Consider the following 15,132-nt stretch of genomic DNA (forward strand, 5'->3'; position numbering starts at 1 on the left):
GCATGGGACTTCCATGATCTTGTTTCTGTACTGATATATGCACACCAGAGTTTTTGATTTCTAGGATATTTTTGAGCCATGAAACCATCTTAGGTTATTTATATGTGAAGTAATTTAAAGTCTTGATTTGTTGTGCTAGTTGTTTTGTATACATCTATGTGCTTGAACATTGAAAAGAAATTAGAGACTGTGAAAAGCTTTTGTTTCCATACTTAAACTTATTCCTGATGTAATTAATTTGGCAATAGTTACAATTTAGTATTTCCTCTAGGAAAAGAATATGGAAATGTTGTAGGAAAAAGTTCATAAAGCACGTATAATTCAAAAAGGCTATGATGCCAGTCTTTGACATGTCGTAGATCCAGTATGTCAGAAGGCAATCATATTTAAGCACACTGGAATAGTGTTTCTGTTGGTGGCCTTTTTCCACAACTAGGGCTTTGACAGAGGTAAAAATAGCTTTCCTTGCAATTACTTCAGGATGTTTTTATTTTCTTCAAAATAAGCAAAACTCTGTTCCTTTGATAGAATTTAGCAATAGCCAAAGACTAAGAAGCTTTTTCTCAGTTGCTTTTTTATTATTTCCTTCTTGCTGCTCTCCGTGGAAGAAAAACAAAAGTGGCCTAGGGCTGATGTTTTAATTTTTTTTGAGTTGTGGAAAATCACCTTTTTGACAGCTATGAAAACATCTTTATTACTTTTATTGACAGATGACACAACCAGATGTTCTCTTACTTGTGCAAGAAAGTCTTCAGAACAGTGGTAAGAAAAAATTGCTGCCTTTTCAGTTCTGTTAAAGTATTACTGCTTAGTATTGTTCAATTCCACCTTGAACAGGTAAACCATGTGCTATTCTGGGTTTTTTTTTGAAAGATGTGAGACAGAAAAATACTGCAGGAAATAATATATTGTCAGAATTTACTTTAGTATTCACTTTTATGACTATTGAAGTCCCATTATTTGTGTTGATATGAGAAACTCCTAGTGGGAGGTTTTCTTCTACATTATGAGTGAAGATGTCATCAAACTTACAGTAGACAGTGTTGCTTTTCATTCCCTAGACTGTTCTATTAGCCATGCATAGAACAGAAAGTAGCCTAAGCTCTTCTGACTCTGACAGAAATTTGGTAATGTCCTTTCGGGTTGTGGTCGTTTTTCCTATAATGTGCACATGCCTGCTAGTGCAGGGAGGCCATGTACAAATGACTGCATACAGACACATGTGTTTTTCAGGTAGTGAGTATAACTCTCTGCACTAATATAGGCAAGTGAAATTTAAGATCTTAAAGAAAAAAATTGCACTTATTCAAACCAGTTCAAGCATATGCAGGTAAAAAACCAAAAAGGTGGGAAAGAAACCGTCTTTTTTAAATGCAAATTGCAAAAAGTAGCTTTACTACTTTCTTCCTTGCTTCATGCCCACAGTTGGGAAATCACACCATATGGTTCCAATCATGTATATTAAACATGCATATATTTACTAACCTAGATTTTTCTCATTGCCATCCCCACCCACATTGTATGTGCATCTTCTTGTCTGGTCAGATAACCATTATAGTCTTTGAGAATGGGATTATTATCAAACCAGACCGGAGAATGAAGACTCAGATCCCATAGAAAGTTAGGATCCCTAATGTGTTTGGAAAACAAGCAATATTTGGATTAACATCTTGTGCAAAGTCTTTTTCTGTGAGTCAGAAAATATAGAGACAGAGCATTAGGCATTTGAGGTACCCCAGTGGCAAAAGCAAGATGTTTTTCAAACAAGCCAGGTGTCCAATTGGCTACGTAACATCAAGAAAACCTTGTCATTCCAGAGTTTTTGAGCTGGGTATCTAAAATTGTTTCATAGTTTCCTTTCTACCTGGCTCAGTGGAATAGTGACACATCAATAAACTCCACTTGGAGAAAGGACTACAGTGGCATCTGAACTTTTTTAGTGTTGAGATAAAAATGTAGCTGAATTGTATTTGGAAAGAATAAGGAAAAAAAAAAGAATTAATCATAGCGAGAAGACATTGCATCATGTCAGTAAGCCTGTTCTATACTTACATAGAACATTTCTAGATTACCAGGGAAAATAAACTTGGATATTTTCTTTCTGTCTAGTACTGACATAATGCTCTCATCTTTCACATTAACATTGTTTTACAGATGTCATTGGTCTGTGTATGCCTGGATCATCGAAGCCAGCACTTAACCAGAATATACCTACTTAACTATACCTACTGTGTATATGAATTATGAAAAGTTCCTTTTTTTTCTTGAGTATTTTCTTAACAGTGCTTATCATACAGTCTAGACCATACTCTTCACATATGAAAAACTTGCTTTAAAAGGGTGGCAGGATTAATATATCAGATGTACTGAGTTATTCGTCTCAAAATTAGTCGTTTTATTAAGAAGTTGAGGTTCTAGCTGTACTCCTCTAGTTGCATCCAGTTCAATGCATTTTTTTGTCAACATCATGCTTAACATTGCTTCTTCTGTTTCTTTCTTCCACCTAGAATCTTTTACGGAAGTTGATGCAGATTTCCATGCTAGAATACCAGTGGTGATGTGCAGAGAAAAGCAAAGGTCTCGGTTGTCACTTTGTGTGTTCTAATATATATAGCAATGTAAAATACATGTACCAACATCTGAAAAATGACGTTTCTGTACTAAATTATTACAGTTCCATGGATCTTGAAACACAAACTAACACTCATGGGCAAGTCATTCCTAGCCTAGAATAAGAGGGTAAGGGTTGTTCTGTCCTCAGCTGTGTATTTCCCAATCCCTTCCACCATTATGGCTTCCAGCATGTACCCTTACCCTTCCATTTGGGATAACTGCTCAAGCAGAAACTTTCCTTCCATGTAGTATAATGCAGATACCATGTTAAATTATGGGTTACTGAAGGGCAAGATCAGCTTGCTTAGCCTTACTAGTATTTTGAGAACAAGTGAAAGTTTTTTATTTTGCCCATTTAATGGATATCACTTAAGATTCATGAAACATTCTATAAACAGCTACTGATACAGAAGTATTACCAATTATTTGCTGCTACACCTCAATCTTTTGGTGTTGGAAAATATTTTTTGCTGTAGAATCAGTATAGAAAATGTTTTCTGATGGGTGTGGAATGGGAGGATGGTTTTGATTCATGAATGAAATTAGTACTGTGACTTTTTTTAGTTCAGTGAATTAGTCATTAGAAACATACTTAAATTTTAATTGTATTTGAAAACACTTTTACAGAAAATTATAATGCATATATTATCAACCTAACCATAAACAATCTGATTTTCCATGCTGCTTTTAATTTAGATAAGATGTCTTTGAGAGGCTGTTAAGTCTTTCCTTACGGCCTCCTGCTGAACTGTTTTGTGAGATGTTATCTGACCTGTGGCTGTTCTTACAAAACATCCAAGATCTTTCGTTTCTTTTTGGGTTTTAGTGGCCTTATTTGTAAAGTGAGTGCAGGGAATGAGAATGCTTGTCTGATAACAAACCATTTGGCTGCACTTGGGAAACTGGAACCTACTGTAGTACCTTTAGTGATTGCCTTCAGGTACTGGGCAAAGGTAAGAGTAATTTGTATTCTCCCATCTGTGAATAAATATTGAACCAATGTTGATACTATGCTCATAGGACTGTCGGTATGGTTTAGAAAACAGTTGTTGAAACTGTCTTTTGAAAAAGAGTTGGAAAAGGTATTTTAAATTTTTATAAATTTGAAGTTTTATGTAACTGTCATCTGTGTGTTGTATTATTCCACTGAATTTCAAAAGTGGAATTTTAAGGTTCAGCCAGTAGCATGCAGAATCTAAGTATCCTGCTGTGGTACCAAACCAGTCAGAGGAATGTATATGGAATGGACTTTATGTGAAATGGAATTACAAGTTTCCCATAAACTTAATCCATCACGGGAAAAAATGACAGGAAAAAGCTGCTTGTTTCCATATGTAGGTGAAAACTTTATTATGAATTAAAATAAATTGTTCCAAGACTTTGTGTGCTTGCAACTAACGTATGATTTAAGAAAAAGAACAGTCTTTAAGAAACACTTTTGACTTGTACTATATCTGTGTAAAATGAGTCGTCATGTTTTGCATATGTGCTGTATGCTATCTGTTTTGCCACTCTGCATGCTATGACTCTTAAAATGAAAATATTATGGTAATAACATGACACTAGTAAATACTCAGGCCTTAAGAACAAAGTCCATCCCAGTAGAGATTAAAGATGTCTGAGTTTCTGTTGGTATTTAAGGTGACAGACTTCTGAACAGTAATGAAAAGAATATTTTTTCACAGTATCACTTGAAACCTTAATGATTGCACAATTTATTTTCACAGTTGTGCAGTGTTGATCGTCCTGAAGAGGGAGGCTTGTCACCATATGTGTTTGCTTTGATGGTTATTTTCTTTCTACAACAGAGGAAAGAGCCTTTTCTACCTGTCTATTTGGGATCATGGGTATGTGTATTAATACACTGAATAGTATGAGTGAGAGGACCAGTCACTTGTCGTGGTGTGTAACCTGCCAGCTTCTTGCTATTCTGAGCAAGCCATAAGCGAGCCATTTCTGCAGGATTTCAGAAAGATGTGAATTCAGCCAGACTGCACATAACATTTGTATGCTTGGCTGTAAGGATGCAGTTCACAATCCTAGTCATTGAACTAAGTACTTTGTTGCCCCTTTTGTAAATAAGGAGAGCTGGGCATTGAATGTACTTCATAACAGTCTGCTTCCTTATTTCTTCAGCCTTTCTTCTAGACTCTTGAGAATTTTGAATTTACATAGCTACATCTCAAAACAATGTATTGTTGGTATTTATTGCTTGGATATTGACACCTAATTCTTGAAAATGTAGACCACAGCTGGGGAGCACACTGGTATGATATCCGCCCAAGGGATCAGACTAGGGGTTTAGAGCATGTATTTCTTGGGTGTAGAAGCTGAAATGCATCTTAATATCAGGAGTTCTCTTATGGACACAAATCCAGAATCCAGTTCACCAGGATATGGTTCAGGTGTTATATTCATGGCACCCACTTTTGTTCTTGTAGTCACCTGCTGTATTTAGTGTGCATGTTCCAATTACATGGGCCTTGTAGTTAACATTTTTCTTCAGTACATGGCTTACTCATTCCCAAAGCCTCTCCACTCTCTGCAGTGAAGGAGAAATGTCCTGCAGTATATGTTCATATAATTAAAAAATACATATTTCATAGAATCATAGAATCATAGAATAGTTAGGGTTGGAAAGGACCTTAAGATCATCTAGTTCCAACCCTCCTGCCATGGGCAGGGACACCTTGCCCTAAACCACGTGGTTCAAGGCTCTGTCCAACCTGGCCTTGAACACCGCCAGGGATGGAGCATCCACAACCTCCCTGGGCAACCCATTCCAGTGCTTCACCACCCTCACTGTAAAGAACTTCTTCCTTATATCTAATCTAAACTTCCCCTGTTTAAGTTTGAACCCATTACTCCTTGTCCTACCACTACAGTCCCTAAGGAAGAGTCCTTCCCCAGCATCCTTATAGACCCCCTTCAGATACCGAAAGGCTGCTATGAGGTCTCCACGCAGCCTTCTCTTCTCCAGGCTGAACAGCCCCAACTCTGTCAGCCAGTCTTCATACGGGAGGTGCTCCAGCCCTCTTATCATCCTCGTGGCCCTCCTCTGGACTCGCTCCAACAGCTCCATGTCCTTTTTATGTTGAGGACACCAGAACTGTATGCAGTACTCCAAGTGAGGTGTCACAAGAGCAGAGTAGAGGGGCAGGATCACCTTCTTCGACCTGCTGGTCACGCTTCTTTTGATGCATCCCAGGATACGGTTGGCTTTCTGGGCTGCAAGCGCACACTGCCGGCTCATGTTAAGCTTCTCGTCAACCAACACCCCCAAGTCCTTCTCCTCAGGGCTGCTCTGAATCTCTTCTCCGCCCAACCTGTAGCAGTGCCTGGGATTGCCCCGACCCAGGTCTAGGACCTTACACTTGGCTTGGTTAAACTTCATAAGGTTGGCATCGGCCCACCTCACAAGCGTGTCAAGGTCCCTCTGGATGGCATCCCTTCCCTCCAGCGTATCAACCGAACCACACAGCTTGGTGTCGTCGGCAAACTTGCTGAGGGCGCGCTCAATCCCACTGTCCATGTCGCCGAAAAAGATGTTGAACAGGACCGGTCCCAACACCGATCCCTGAGGGACACCACTCGTTACAGGTTTCCAACTGGACATCGAGCCATTTACCACAACTCTTTGCGTGCGGCCATCGAGCCAGTTCTTTATCCACCAAGTGGTCCATCTATCAAATTGATGTCTCTCCAATTTAGAGACAAGGATGTCGTGCGGGACAGTGTCGAACGCTTTGCACAAGTCCAGGCAGATGACGTCAACTGCTCTGCCCCTGTCCATCAGTTCCGTGGCTCCATCATAGAAGGCCACCAAATTGGTCAGGCAGGATTTCCCCTTAGTGAAGCCATGTTGGCTGTCACCAACCACCTCGCTGTTTTTCATGTGCCTTAGCATGTTTTCCAGGAGAAACTGTTCCAAGATTTTGCCAGGCACAGAAGTGAGACTGACTGGTCTGTAGTTTCCTGGGTCTTCCATCTTCCCCTTCTTGAAAATGGGGGTTATATTACCCTTCTTCCAGTCATCAGGAACTTCACCTGACTGCCTGATTTTTTGAATATGATGGACAGTGGTTTAGCAACTTCATTCGCCAGCTCCTTCAGGACCCGTGGATGGATTTCATCAGGTCCCATGGACTTGTGCACGTTCAGGTTCTTAAGATGGTCTCGAACCTGATCCTCTCCTACAGTGGGCCTAAGGTCTTCATTTTCACAGTCCCTGCATTTGCTTTCCAAGACTTTCGTGGTGTGGTCAGAGCATTTGCTGGTGAAGACTGAGGCAAAGAAGTCATTAAGAACCTCAGCCTTCTCCAAATCCATGGTAGCCAGTTCTCCTGATAGCTTCCGGAGAGGGCCCACATTGCCCCTAGTCTGTCTTTTATTTGCTACGTATCTATGTAATCCTTTGCTGTTATCTTTCACATCCCTTGCCAAACTTAATTCTAGCTGGGCCTTAGCTTTCCTAACCTGGTCCCTATCTTCCCGGGCAATGCTCCTATATTCTTCCCAGGCCGCCTGTCCTCGCTTCCACCTTCTATAAGCTGCTTTTTTCCCCTCTAAGTTTCCTCAGCAGCTCCTTGTCCATCCATGGAGGTCTCCTGGCCCTCCTGCTGCACTTCCTTCTAGTCAGGATGCAACACTCTTGAGCACGTAGCAGGTGATCCTTGAATATCGACCAGCAGTCTTGGGCCGCCCTGCCCTCTAGGACTGTATCCCATGAAACCTTACTAAGGAGGTTCCTAAAGAGGCCAAAGTCTGCCTTCTTGAAGTCCAGGGCAGTGAGCTTGCTGCACGCTCTTCTCACTGTCCTGAGGATCTCAAACTCAACCATCTTGTGATCACTAGAGCCAAGGCTGCCCTGGAGCGTCACATTTCCAACCAGTCCCTCCCTGTTGGTGAGCACGAGGTCAAGCATGGCACCTCTCCTTGTTGGCTCCTCTATTGCTTGAAAGAGGAATTTGTCTTCCACACAATCGAGGAACCTCCTGGATTGCTTGTGCCGGGCCGTACTGTCCCCCCAACAGATGTCAGGATGATTGAAGTCCCCCATGAGGACAAGGGCCTGCGAGCGTGAGGCTGCTCCTATCTGTCTGTGGAGCGCTTCATCCACAGAGTCATCTTGATCAGGCGGCCTGTAACAGATCCCCACCGTAATGTCCCCCATTGCTGTTTTCCCTTTGATTCTGACCCACAAACACTCTGTTACCTCATCACCCATCCCCAGACAGAGTTCCATACTCTCCAGCCTATCACTGACATAGATAGCAACACCCCCTCCCCGTCTGCCTGGCCTGTCTTTTCTAAACAGCCTGTAACCTTCCATTCCAACACTCCAGTCAAAGGAGCCATCCTACCATGTTTCTGTGATAACAATGACATCATATTCCCATAGCCTTGCATACATCTCTAATTCCTCTTGCTTGTTCCCCATACTACAGGCGTTTGTATAGAGGCACCTTAGCCGAGCTCCAAATGCAGCCGACTCAATGGCTGGGGCAGCTGGAACATCTCTACATCGCTCCAAGCACTTATGGGTGCTGGCAACTGACCAGGAGTGTTCGGATGGATCAATGCTCCCCTCCCCCAACACGTCTAGTTTAAAGCTTTCTTCACCAGCCTGGCAAGCCTCCTACCAAAACAGCTCTTCCCCTTCTTTGTCAGACCAGCTCCACCAGCCTCCAGTAGACCTGGGCTCCCAAATTGAGCCCCCTGTTCTAAATAGCCAAACCCCTGACTATGGTACCACTGTTCTAACCATTTATTAACCTGCCAAACGCGCCTAGCTTTTTTAAGGTCCTCCCCTTTGTCCTGGAGAATCGATGAAAAAACTATCTGAGCTCCAGAGCCCCTAACCACCTCTCCCAGGGCTCTGTAGTCCTTCTTAATGTTCTCCAGGCTACTGCTATCTGTATCTCTAGCACCCACATGGACCACTAGAAGGGGGTAATAGTCAGCAGGACTTACTAGAGCAGGCAGCCTCTCAGCAACATCCCTGACCTGAGCCCCTGGCAGGCAGCACACCTCCCTCGAGACTGGGTCAGGCCGGGAGATGGGTGCCTCTGTGCCTTGCAAAGTAGAGTCCCCTACTACTATGACCCTCCGCTTTTTCCTGGAGGCACCAGTAGTGATCCTCTTTACTGGTGCATCAGCAGGATGCTCATTAGGTGTGGTGGGTGCTTTCTCATTAGCCCCCTGCAGAACTGCGAAGTGGTTCTGGGTGGGGACATCAGATTTAGGAGGAAGCCCCTTGTCGTTAGTTGTCCTCTTCCTCCTTTTTTTGTTAGTTTTTCTCATAACTAATGCCCAGCTTCCTGGGTTGCTGCCCTCCTTCTTTCCTATGTGAGCAATGCTGGACGTTTGGGCCTGGAGCAAGCAGCCCAGCTTCCTCTCAGCTTCCCTGGCATCTTTTAGCTCTCCAACAGCCTCCCGCAGCTCAGCCACCTGCTGCAGGAGGACCTCCACCAGGGCGCACCGAGTGCAGCCCTGCCCATTGTGCGCCCTCGCCTCAAGAGACCAGTCGAGGCACTCTCTACACCCCGAGGTCTGTGCTGCAGCCTCCCCTCTCGTCGGCTCTGTCTGGGTGCCCACGCTGGCCACCGCCGGGGCAGAGCTCCCAGAGCGGGCCTGGTCCTGAGGCGAGTGCTCACCATCCCGCTCGCCGCCCGCTCGCCCTGCCTGCACCAACTGCCGCGCCACGCCCTGACTGACGTGCCACGCCCTGTTCGCAGCGCTTTTTTACCCACTGGGGGCTGGTGCCGTCACTCCTGGCGCCGCCCCCTGTGAGTCAGCTGCTCGCGTCAGCTGAGCTGCCGGCTCCTGGGCAAGTCCTGTCGAGGACTTGAGGCTCCCCCGGTCGCTCTTGCCGCTCCGAACCGAGGCTCCGGGACGCTGTGCTTCCCCCCGCTCCGGTGTTAAAGGCGTCCTCTCTGGAGATACTCACCTCGGCAATTCATACTTATGCTTGTGTAACATACAAACAAAAGGTTCTATGACATGTGGATACCTTTCCAAAAGCACTGAACTCTTGAGAGCCTTTTGTATAGGGAGAAGAGAGAAGCAGGTTGGCATATACTAGAGGCTACTTTTAAACTTTGTTCTGTTTTAGTTTGTCTTACTACCATGGGGACATAAGATTTAAAGTTCACGTGATGTTTACTATGTTTCTTTTTCTGTTTCCTTTAGATTGGAGGATTCTCATTAAACAAATTAACTAATTTTCATCTGAAGGAAGTTGAAAATGATGCTGTAGTTTGGGAACATAATCCCATTGATGATTCTGATTTGCTACAAGAAACTTTTCCTAGAAGGGGCAAGGTCTGAACTATTTAATTTACTTCTGTTCTCACAAAAAGAACCATCTTCTAGTTTAGTTATGTGTTTATGTTGCAAAACCATGAGCTGAACTAAGAGATTGCGTGACTGCTTGATACAAGGTTCACTATGCTCAACTCTTGGTGCTAGAGTTCATAGAGTTATGTCAATTTTATTTCAGAATTAGTTTAAGCATATGAAAAATATTTCCTCTTAGCTTTGAACTGTTCTTGCAAATTATAATATCTTTGAAAGAAACAATATCACTATTATTGCATGTTATGACAGTTAACTATACAGCTTAGGCTTTGGTGAAAAATAGGCTATATAATCCATTCTGTCTAATTAGATTAGATGTGATATTTTCTTGGAAATTTATGAATTATGGCATAAAAAAATAAGCAGTTGTTATTAGTTATTGCTATTCATAACCATTTAGTATTCATAGCCATCGCTATTCATAACCATTGTTGCAGTCTTTGATTTTGAAGTTTTATAATCTGAGTTTATACTATCTCTCCCAATTTTTTAATTGCAGTTTTTATTGCAATTGCAGAAGTATAGAAGTAACTATGAGTTTTGTAATATTACGTTACAGATGAAATACAAGGAAGTGTAACAACCAAAAACCTGTGCATTAAATATTATTTAAGCTTTTCTTCTATAATTTACAGGTTCCCTTAGTATTTGACTCAGGACAGCAGTGTTCAGCACCTGCTGGTCAGCTCTGGCTAGAACTGCTTCGTTTCTACGCCTTGGAGTTCAATATGGCTGATTTTGTTATTAGCATACGACTCAAAGAAGCAGTGTCTCGTGAATCAAGGGACTGGCCTAAAAAGCGCATTGCTGTAGAAGGTATATATATCTCCCAAAAAACTTCAAAGAACTGTTGTTTTAATTTTCTAGGGTACTATCTTGACTGTTGACATTGTGTGTAATAAGTTAGAATTTTTCAGTAGTGGACTGTGATTCCCAATATTATAGGAGAATATGTTTTGGGAAAAAAAATCCATTTAATATTTCTCTTGGGATTTTTTTTCAACATTATCAAAAATAATTAAGTGGACTTAAAAATTGTCTTCAGTGCAATTCATAGATCTTATGTCCCTACACAATGTTTTAGAGTAACTAATGTTAGGATATGCAAATTTTGTAAGGATGGAAGTTTATTCTTTTTAAAAAAAGTTAACTCTTGCACTGCTGGCTCACTTCTTCTTTCTACTAGACCCATATTCAGTCAAAAGGAATGTGGCAAGAACTCTGAACAGTCAGCTAGTGTATGAGTATATTCTTCACTGCCTGAGAGCAACTTACAAATATTTTGCCTTGCCTCACAAAAAAAGTGCAAAATCAAGCAAAAAATCCATTCTAAATGCCCATGAAGAGAAATCCCAAATGCTGTACCATGGAAAAGATGCTATAAATAATAAAAATTCTGATTTGCAAAACTTGGATTGTAGAACAAGCACAACAGTAGTGGAAGATTGCATAACAGAGACTACAGGTATGCCCCAGACACATAGAACTGATGCTTCAAAACTGTGTGATGGCTCAGAAAGCTTCGCAGATGAACTGGCTGATGATATAAATGATTTGGGAATTGCCCATGAAGATTCAGACTGTATAGTTGAGGAAGTTATTTCTGGAGATAATGAAGATTTTAAACCAAGTTGTGAAGAGACAGAAAGTGGAAATGAAGAGGAAGAAGAGGAGGAAGACGAAGAACATGAACAACAAAAAAGGTGGAATAGTATCTTGACTACTGAGCAGGGAATAGATGAAGATAGCGATAGTGGAGATCTCCCTGTTACACTAAATGAGCATGATATAGAGACATGTAGTACTTCAGACCTGGAAGGTTTTCAAAATGCTGCACTTATAGAGAGTGATGAGTTTGTCTTAGAGTGCAGTGGTATAATGGAAGACAAGATAGATGTTGATGAAGAGAGCACTGAAGGTTCTGATGATCTGCATGAATCCCTAAACAAATTCACATATTTAGCACGGAGTCAAATATCCCAAATGATTAACTCGGATGATGAGGAGGAAGAGGAGGAAGAACCAAGTCATCTAAACCAGAGAGAGTGTGCTGTTATAAGAGCTGGAGACGAACTAGATAATGCATACATTGGATCTGGTGATGATGATGCACTGTCAGAGGAAGAAGATGATTTTTCCCTCTGCAATAAATGTGAGAACAAACATATTGAAGAACATGTGGATGGACTGCTGAGAAGCAATTTGAGTCAAGAAGATCTTACTGAGAAGGGAAGCCTTTTTGAAGAAAACACAGCAATAGAACAGGGTTTAGAATATGAACTTTTTTATGAATTCAGTAAAACAGCTTTTACAAAGGGCAAGGTAAGCAAGCTGAATCAGAACATACTGCTTATGTTCTATTATCAGTTATATTAAAGTGTTGCTCAAATTCAGTGAAGTAAAACCAGTCTCGCTTTCTGTTCATGCAGTCTCCTACAGTTGTATGTAGCTTGTGCAAACGGGAAGGTCATTTAAAGAAGGATTGTCCAGAAGACTTGAAGAAAATTGAGCTTGACCCACTGCCAGAACTGACACCCAAATTTTCAGTTATTCTAGATCAAGTTTGTGTTCAATGTTACCGTAAGTTTTTTCCTTTGAATATTGTGCAGTAGAAAAAGTGCAAAAAGTAATGAAATAATCATGTTAATGATGTTATAAAAGAGGACAGTTTATTGGCCACGCTGCATCCAACTCTTAAATACTATTCTCACATTTGTAAGGGCTTTAATGGGACTGCTGAGTAGTTCATATCTAGAGAATAGGAGTTTGTAATTAGATACTTATCATTATCTACAAAATGTTTAGGTTTATCTTCCACACTGTGGCTGTCTTATTACTCTTTTAGACATCTTCGGAATGATACTGAGTTTAATTTTGGGTGAATTTTTTGACTGATGCTTTTACATTTCTATCTGAATTTACTGTTCCTTAACTTGTGTTTTTTAGTAAGCAATGATTTCAGAGTTCTAGAAAACATGGAGTCAAAATACTGTTTTATAACAATTCTCCACTTGTGTTCTTTTCAGAGTGACCCAACTTTCCTCCTTTCTCTCTCACCATTTCTGACCAGACAAAATGCATTATTTGTCTAATTAATGTTTTTCTTTGAGCAGGTATTGTGCTTGTACTTCATCCTTGCTTGCTTTACTTCACATGTGAATCTTTTCTTGCTTTCTCTTTCTCCCATACTCTGCTGTAAACTCCTCACTTTTTTCATTTGAATCTTTGCTTTTGACTCTCTACAGATGAGTTTGCCTAAATTGTTGTTTTGGGGTTTTTTTGGTTTTTTTTTTTTTGTTTGTTTGTTTGGGGGTTTTTTGGGTTGTTTTTTTTTTTTGTTGTTGTTCTGGGGTTTTTTTTGGTTTTTGGTTTTTTTTAGATGATTTTTCTCCAAGTATTGTGGAGGATCAAGCTCGGGAACATATAAGGCGGAACTTGGAAAACTTCATTAGACAGGATTTCCCAGGTAATTAGGCAGTTTTAGCTTTCTATTTATAGTTTGGTGTGTTCGTACTTGTGTGTTTTCCAAGAAAACATCTTATCAACATAATAAACACTTTAGGTTTGAACACTTAACCTATATTATTGCTCAGCATTGCTATAATTAATTACATTAATTTATGTTTTCTAAGGCTTTGGTTTAAGTTGTTTTTTTACTTAGTCATATATACAACACATTAGTAGGAAGGAACAATGGCAAGTTAAGGAGAAAACTATCAAAGCAGTAGAGGAACAGCTTGTAATTATTTTAGCCTTAAAAACAAGTTTTTTGTAATCCTTCCTACTGAAACTTACTCATTTCGGAATATTTTAAAATACAGGTACTATATTTGCAGTACCTACCTACTTGAATTTTTTTTGTTTTGCTTTGTTTCTGGAGTCCTTACCAGGTGTTTCTGTAACTGCTGGACTTTGGTTCATGGTCTTTTAAAATTAGCAACAGATTCTGTGGTTGGAGCTTCATATGTGGACAACTATACCCCTTATCCTGAAAACCTCTGCAGAGAACAGTCTTTTTTTTTTTTCTCCTTCAATCAGATATCAGCTTGTTGCTGCATGCTGATGATTTAATTCTTGGAAAACCTGACTTGTTTCTGGATTTGTCATTTGAACCAATGAAAGTAGAGATATTTTCCTCATCAGCAAAGTTAAGGAGAAAATAAGTTTTGATGTATCATGGAAAGATCCTAATGTTTTCATGCTTGTATTAAAAGACATTCAGTGGATTGAAGTTTTATACAATTTGAGATTCTGTGTCGATATGGGGTTATAACCCATCATATCTCTTACAGGAACCAAGCTGAATTTGTTTGGCTCATCAAAAAATGGCTTTGGCTTCAAACAAAGTGACCTTGATATTTGTATGACAATGGATGGGCTGGAAACTGCTGAGGTAGTTTGAAAAGTGGTTTGGGTTTGGAGTTTGGGTTTTTTGGGTTTGTTTTGTTTTGTTTTTTTTTTTTTAAACAAATGCAAAATTTTATAGTTATATTGTGTATATATAGTGTAACAAACATTATTTTATAGAAGCTTTTCAGATTGGAAGAAAACACAAATCAGTGCCACAAAGATTATTTTAGGGGGTTTTGTTGTTGGTCTAGGCAAAATATAAACTTTAAAAGCTTATGTTAAGATACGATGTATTGTTGATTTTGCAGGTGCTATTCTGAAACTATTTCTGGTCTTCACATAATTGTATATGATGTGAAATTCTCAATTATACAGCTTTAATCTTAATGGCTAAATGTAGCAGGTACAACTGTGAACTTTTTTTCTTAATGTCTTAGGGACTTGATTGCATCAGAATCATTGAAGATTTAGCAAAAGTTCTCAAGAAACAGTCAGGTAACTTTCTTGAAAATTAAAATAAGTGGTTCTGTTTATGTGACTTCAGTTGCTGTAGTGACAACATTCTGGGGCACTATAGATTAAAATCATTAAGATAAAACTATACTGAAGATCTTAACATTAGTAAGAGTGAGGTTCTATGTTGTCAACATTCGAATTTATTTTTGTTTGCATATGTAGGTCTGTGAGGTTATAATCTTATAGGACCACATCTGAATTGGACAGATGGTATATTTATAACCTACATACATAAGGATAAAGCTTCAGGTTTCAAGGCAGTAGTCATGTTGTAGGCTCAGTGCATAGTAAGTT

General features: G+C 40.2%; 1 protein-coding gene across 3 annotated transcripts in view; it reads left to right on the forward strand.

The window, feature by feature from the left end:
- Positions 1 to 15,132, forward strand: part of TUT7 (terminal uridylyl transferase 7) — a 39,286-nt gene that overhangs the window by 11,097 nt on the left and 13,057 nt on the right. For all 3 annotated transcript variants that reach the window (XR_003995070.1, XM_030512190.1, XM_030512191.1), the window contains exons 7-17: positions 711 to 762; positions 2,508 to 2,577; positions 3,440 to 3,566; positions 4,341 to 4,460; positions 9,805 to 9,936; positions 10,608 to 10,788; positions 11,159 to 12,294; positions 12,402 to 12,552; positions 13,352 to 13,438; positions 14,265 to 14,365; positions 14,760 to 14,817. Coding sequence is in view for 2 of the 3 variants with exons in the window: in XM_030512190.1 (XP_030368050.1) it covers positions 711 to 762; positions 2,508 to 2,577; positions 3,440 to 3,566; positions 4,341 to 4,460; positions 9,805 to 9,936; positions 10,608 to 10,788; positions 11,159 to 12,294; positions 12,402 to 12,552; positions 13,352 to 13,438; positions 14,265 to 14,365; positions 14,760 to 14,817 (2,215 nt within the window). In the remaining variant the exon portion in view is untranslated. The remainder of the gene's footprint in view (positions 1 to 710; positions 763 to 2,507; positions 2,578 to 3,439; positions 3,567 to 4,340; positions 4,461 to 9,804; positions 9,937 to 10,607; positions 10,789 to 11,158; positions 12,295 to 12,401; positions 12,553 to 13,351; positions 13,439 to 14,264; positions 14,366 to 14,759; positions 14,818 to 15,132) is intronic.

The sequence above is a fragment of the Strigops habroptila genome, chromosome Z, assembly GCF_004027225.2.
Source record: "Strigops habroptila isolate Jane chromosome Z, bStrHab1.2.pri, whole genome shotgun sequence".
Taxonomy (NCBI): Eukaryota; Metazoa; Chordata; class Aves; order Psittaciformes; family Psittacidae; genus Strigops; species Strigops habroptila.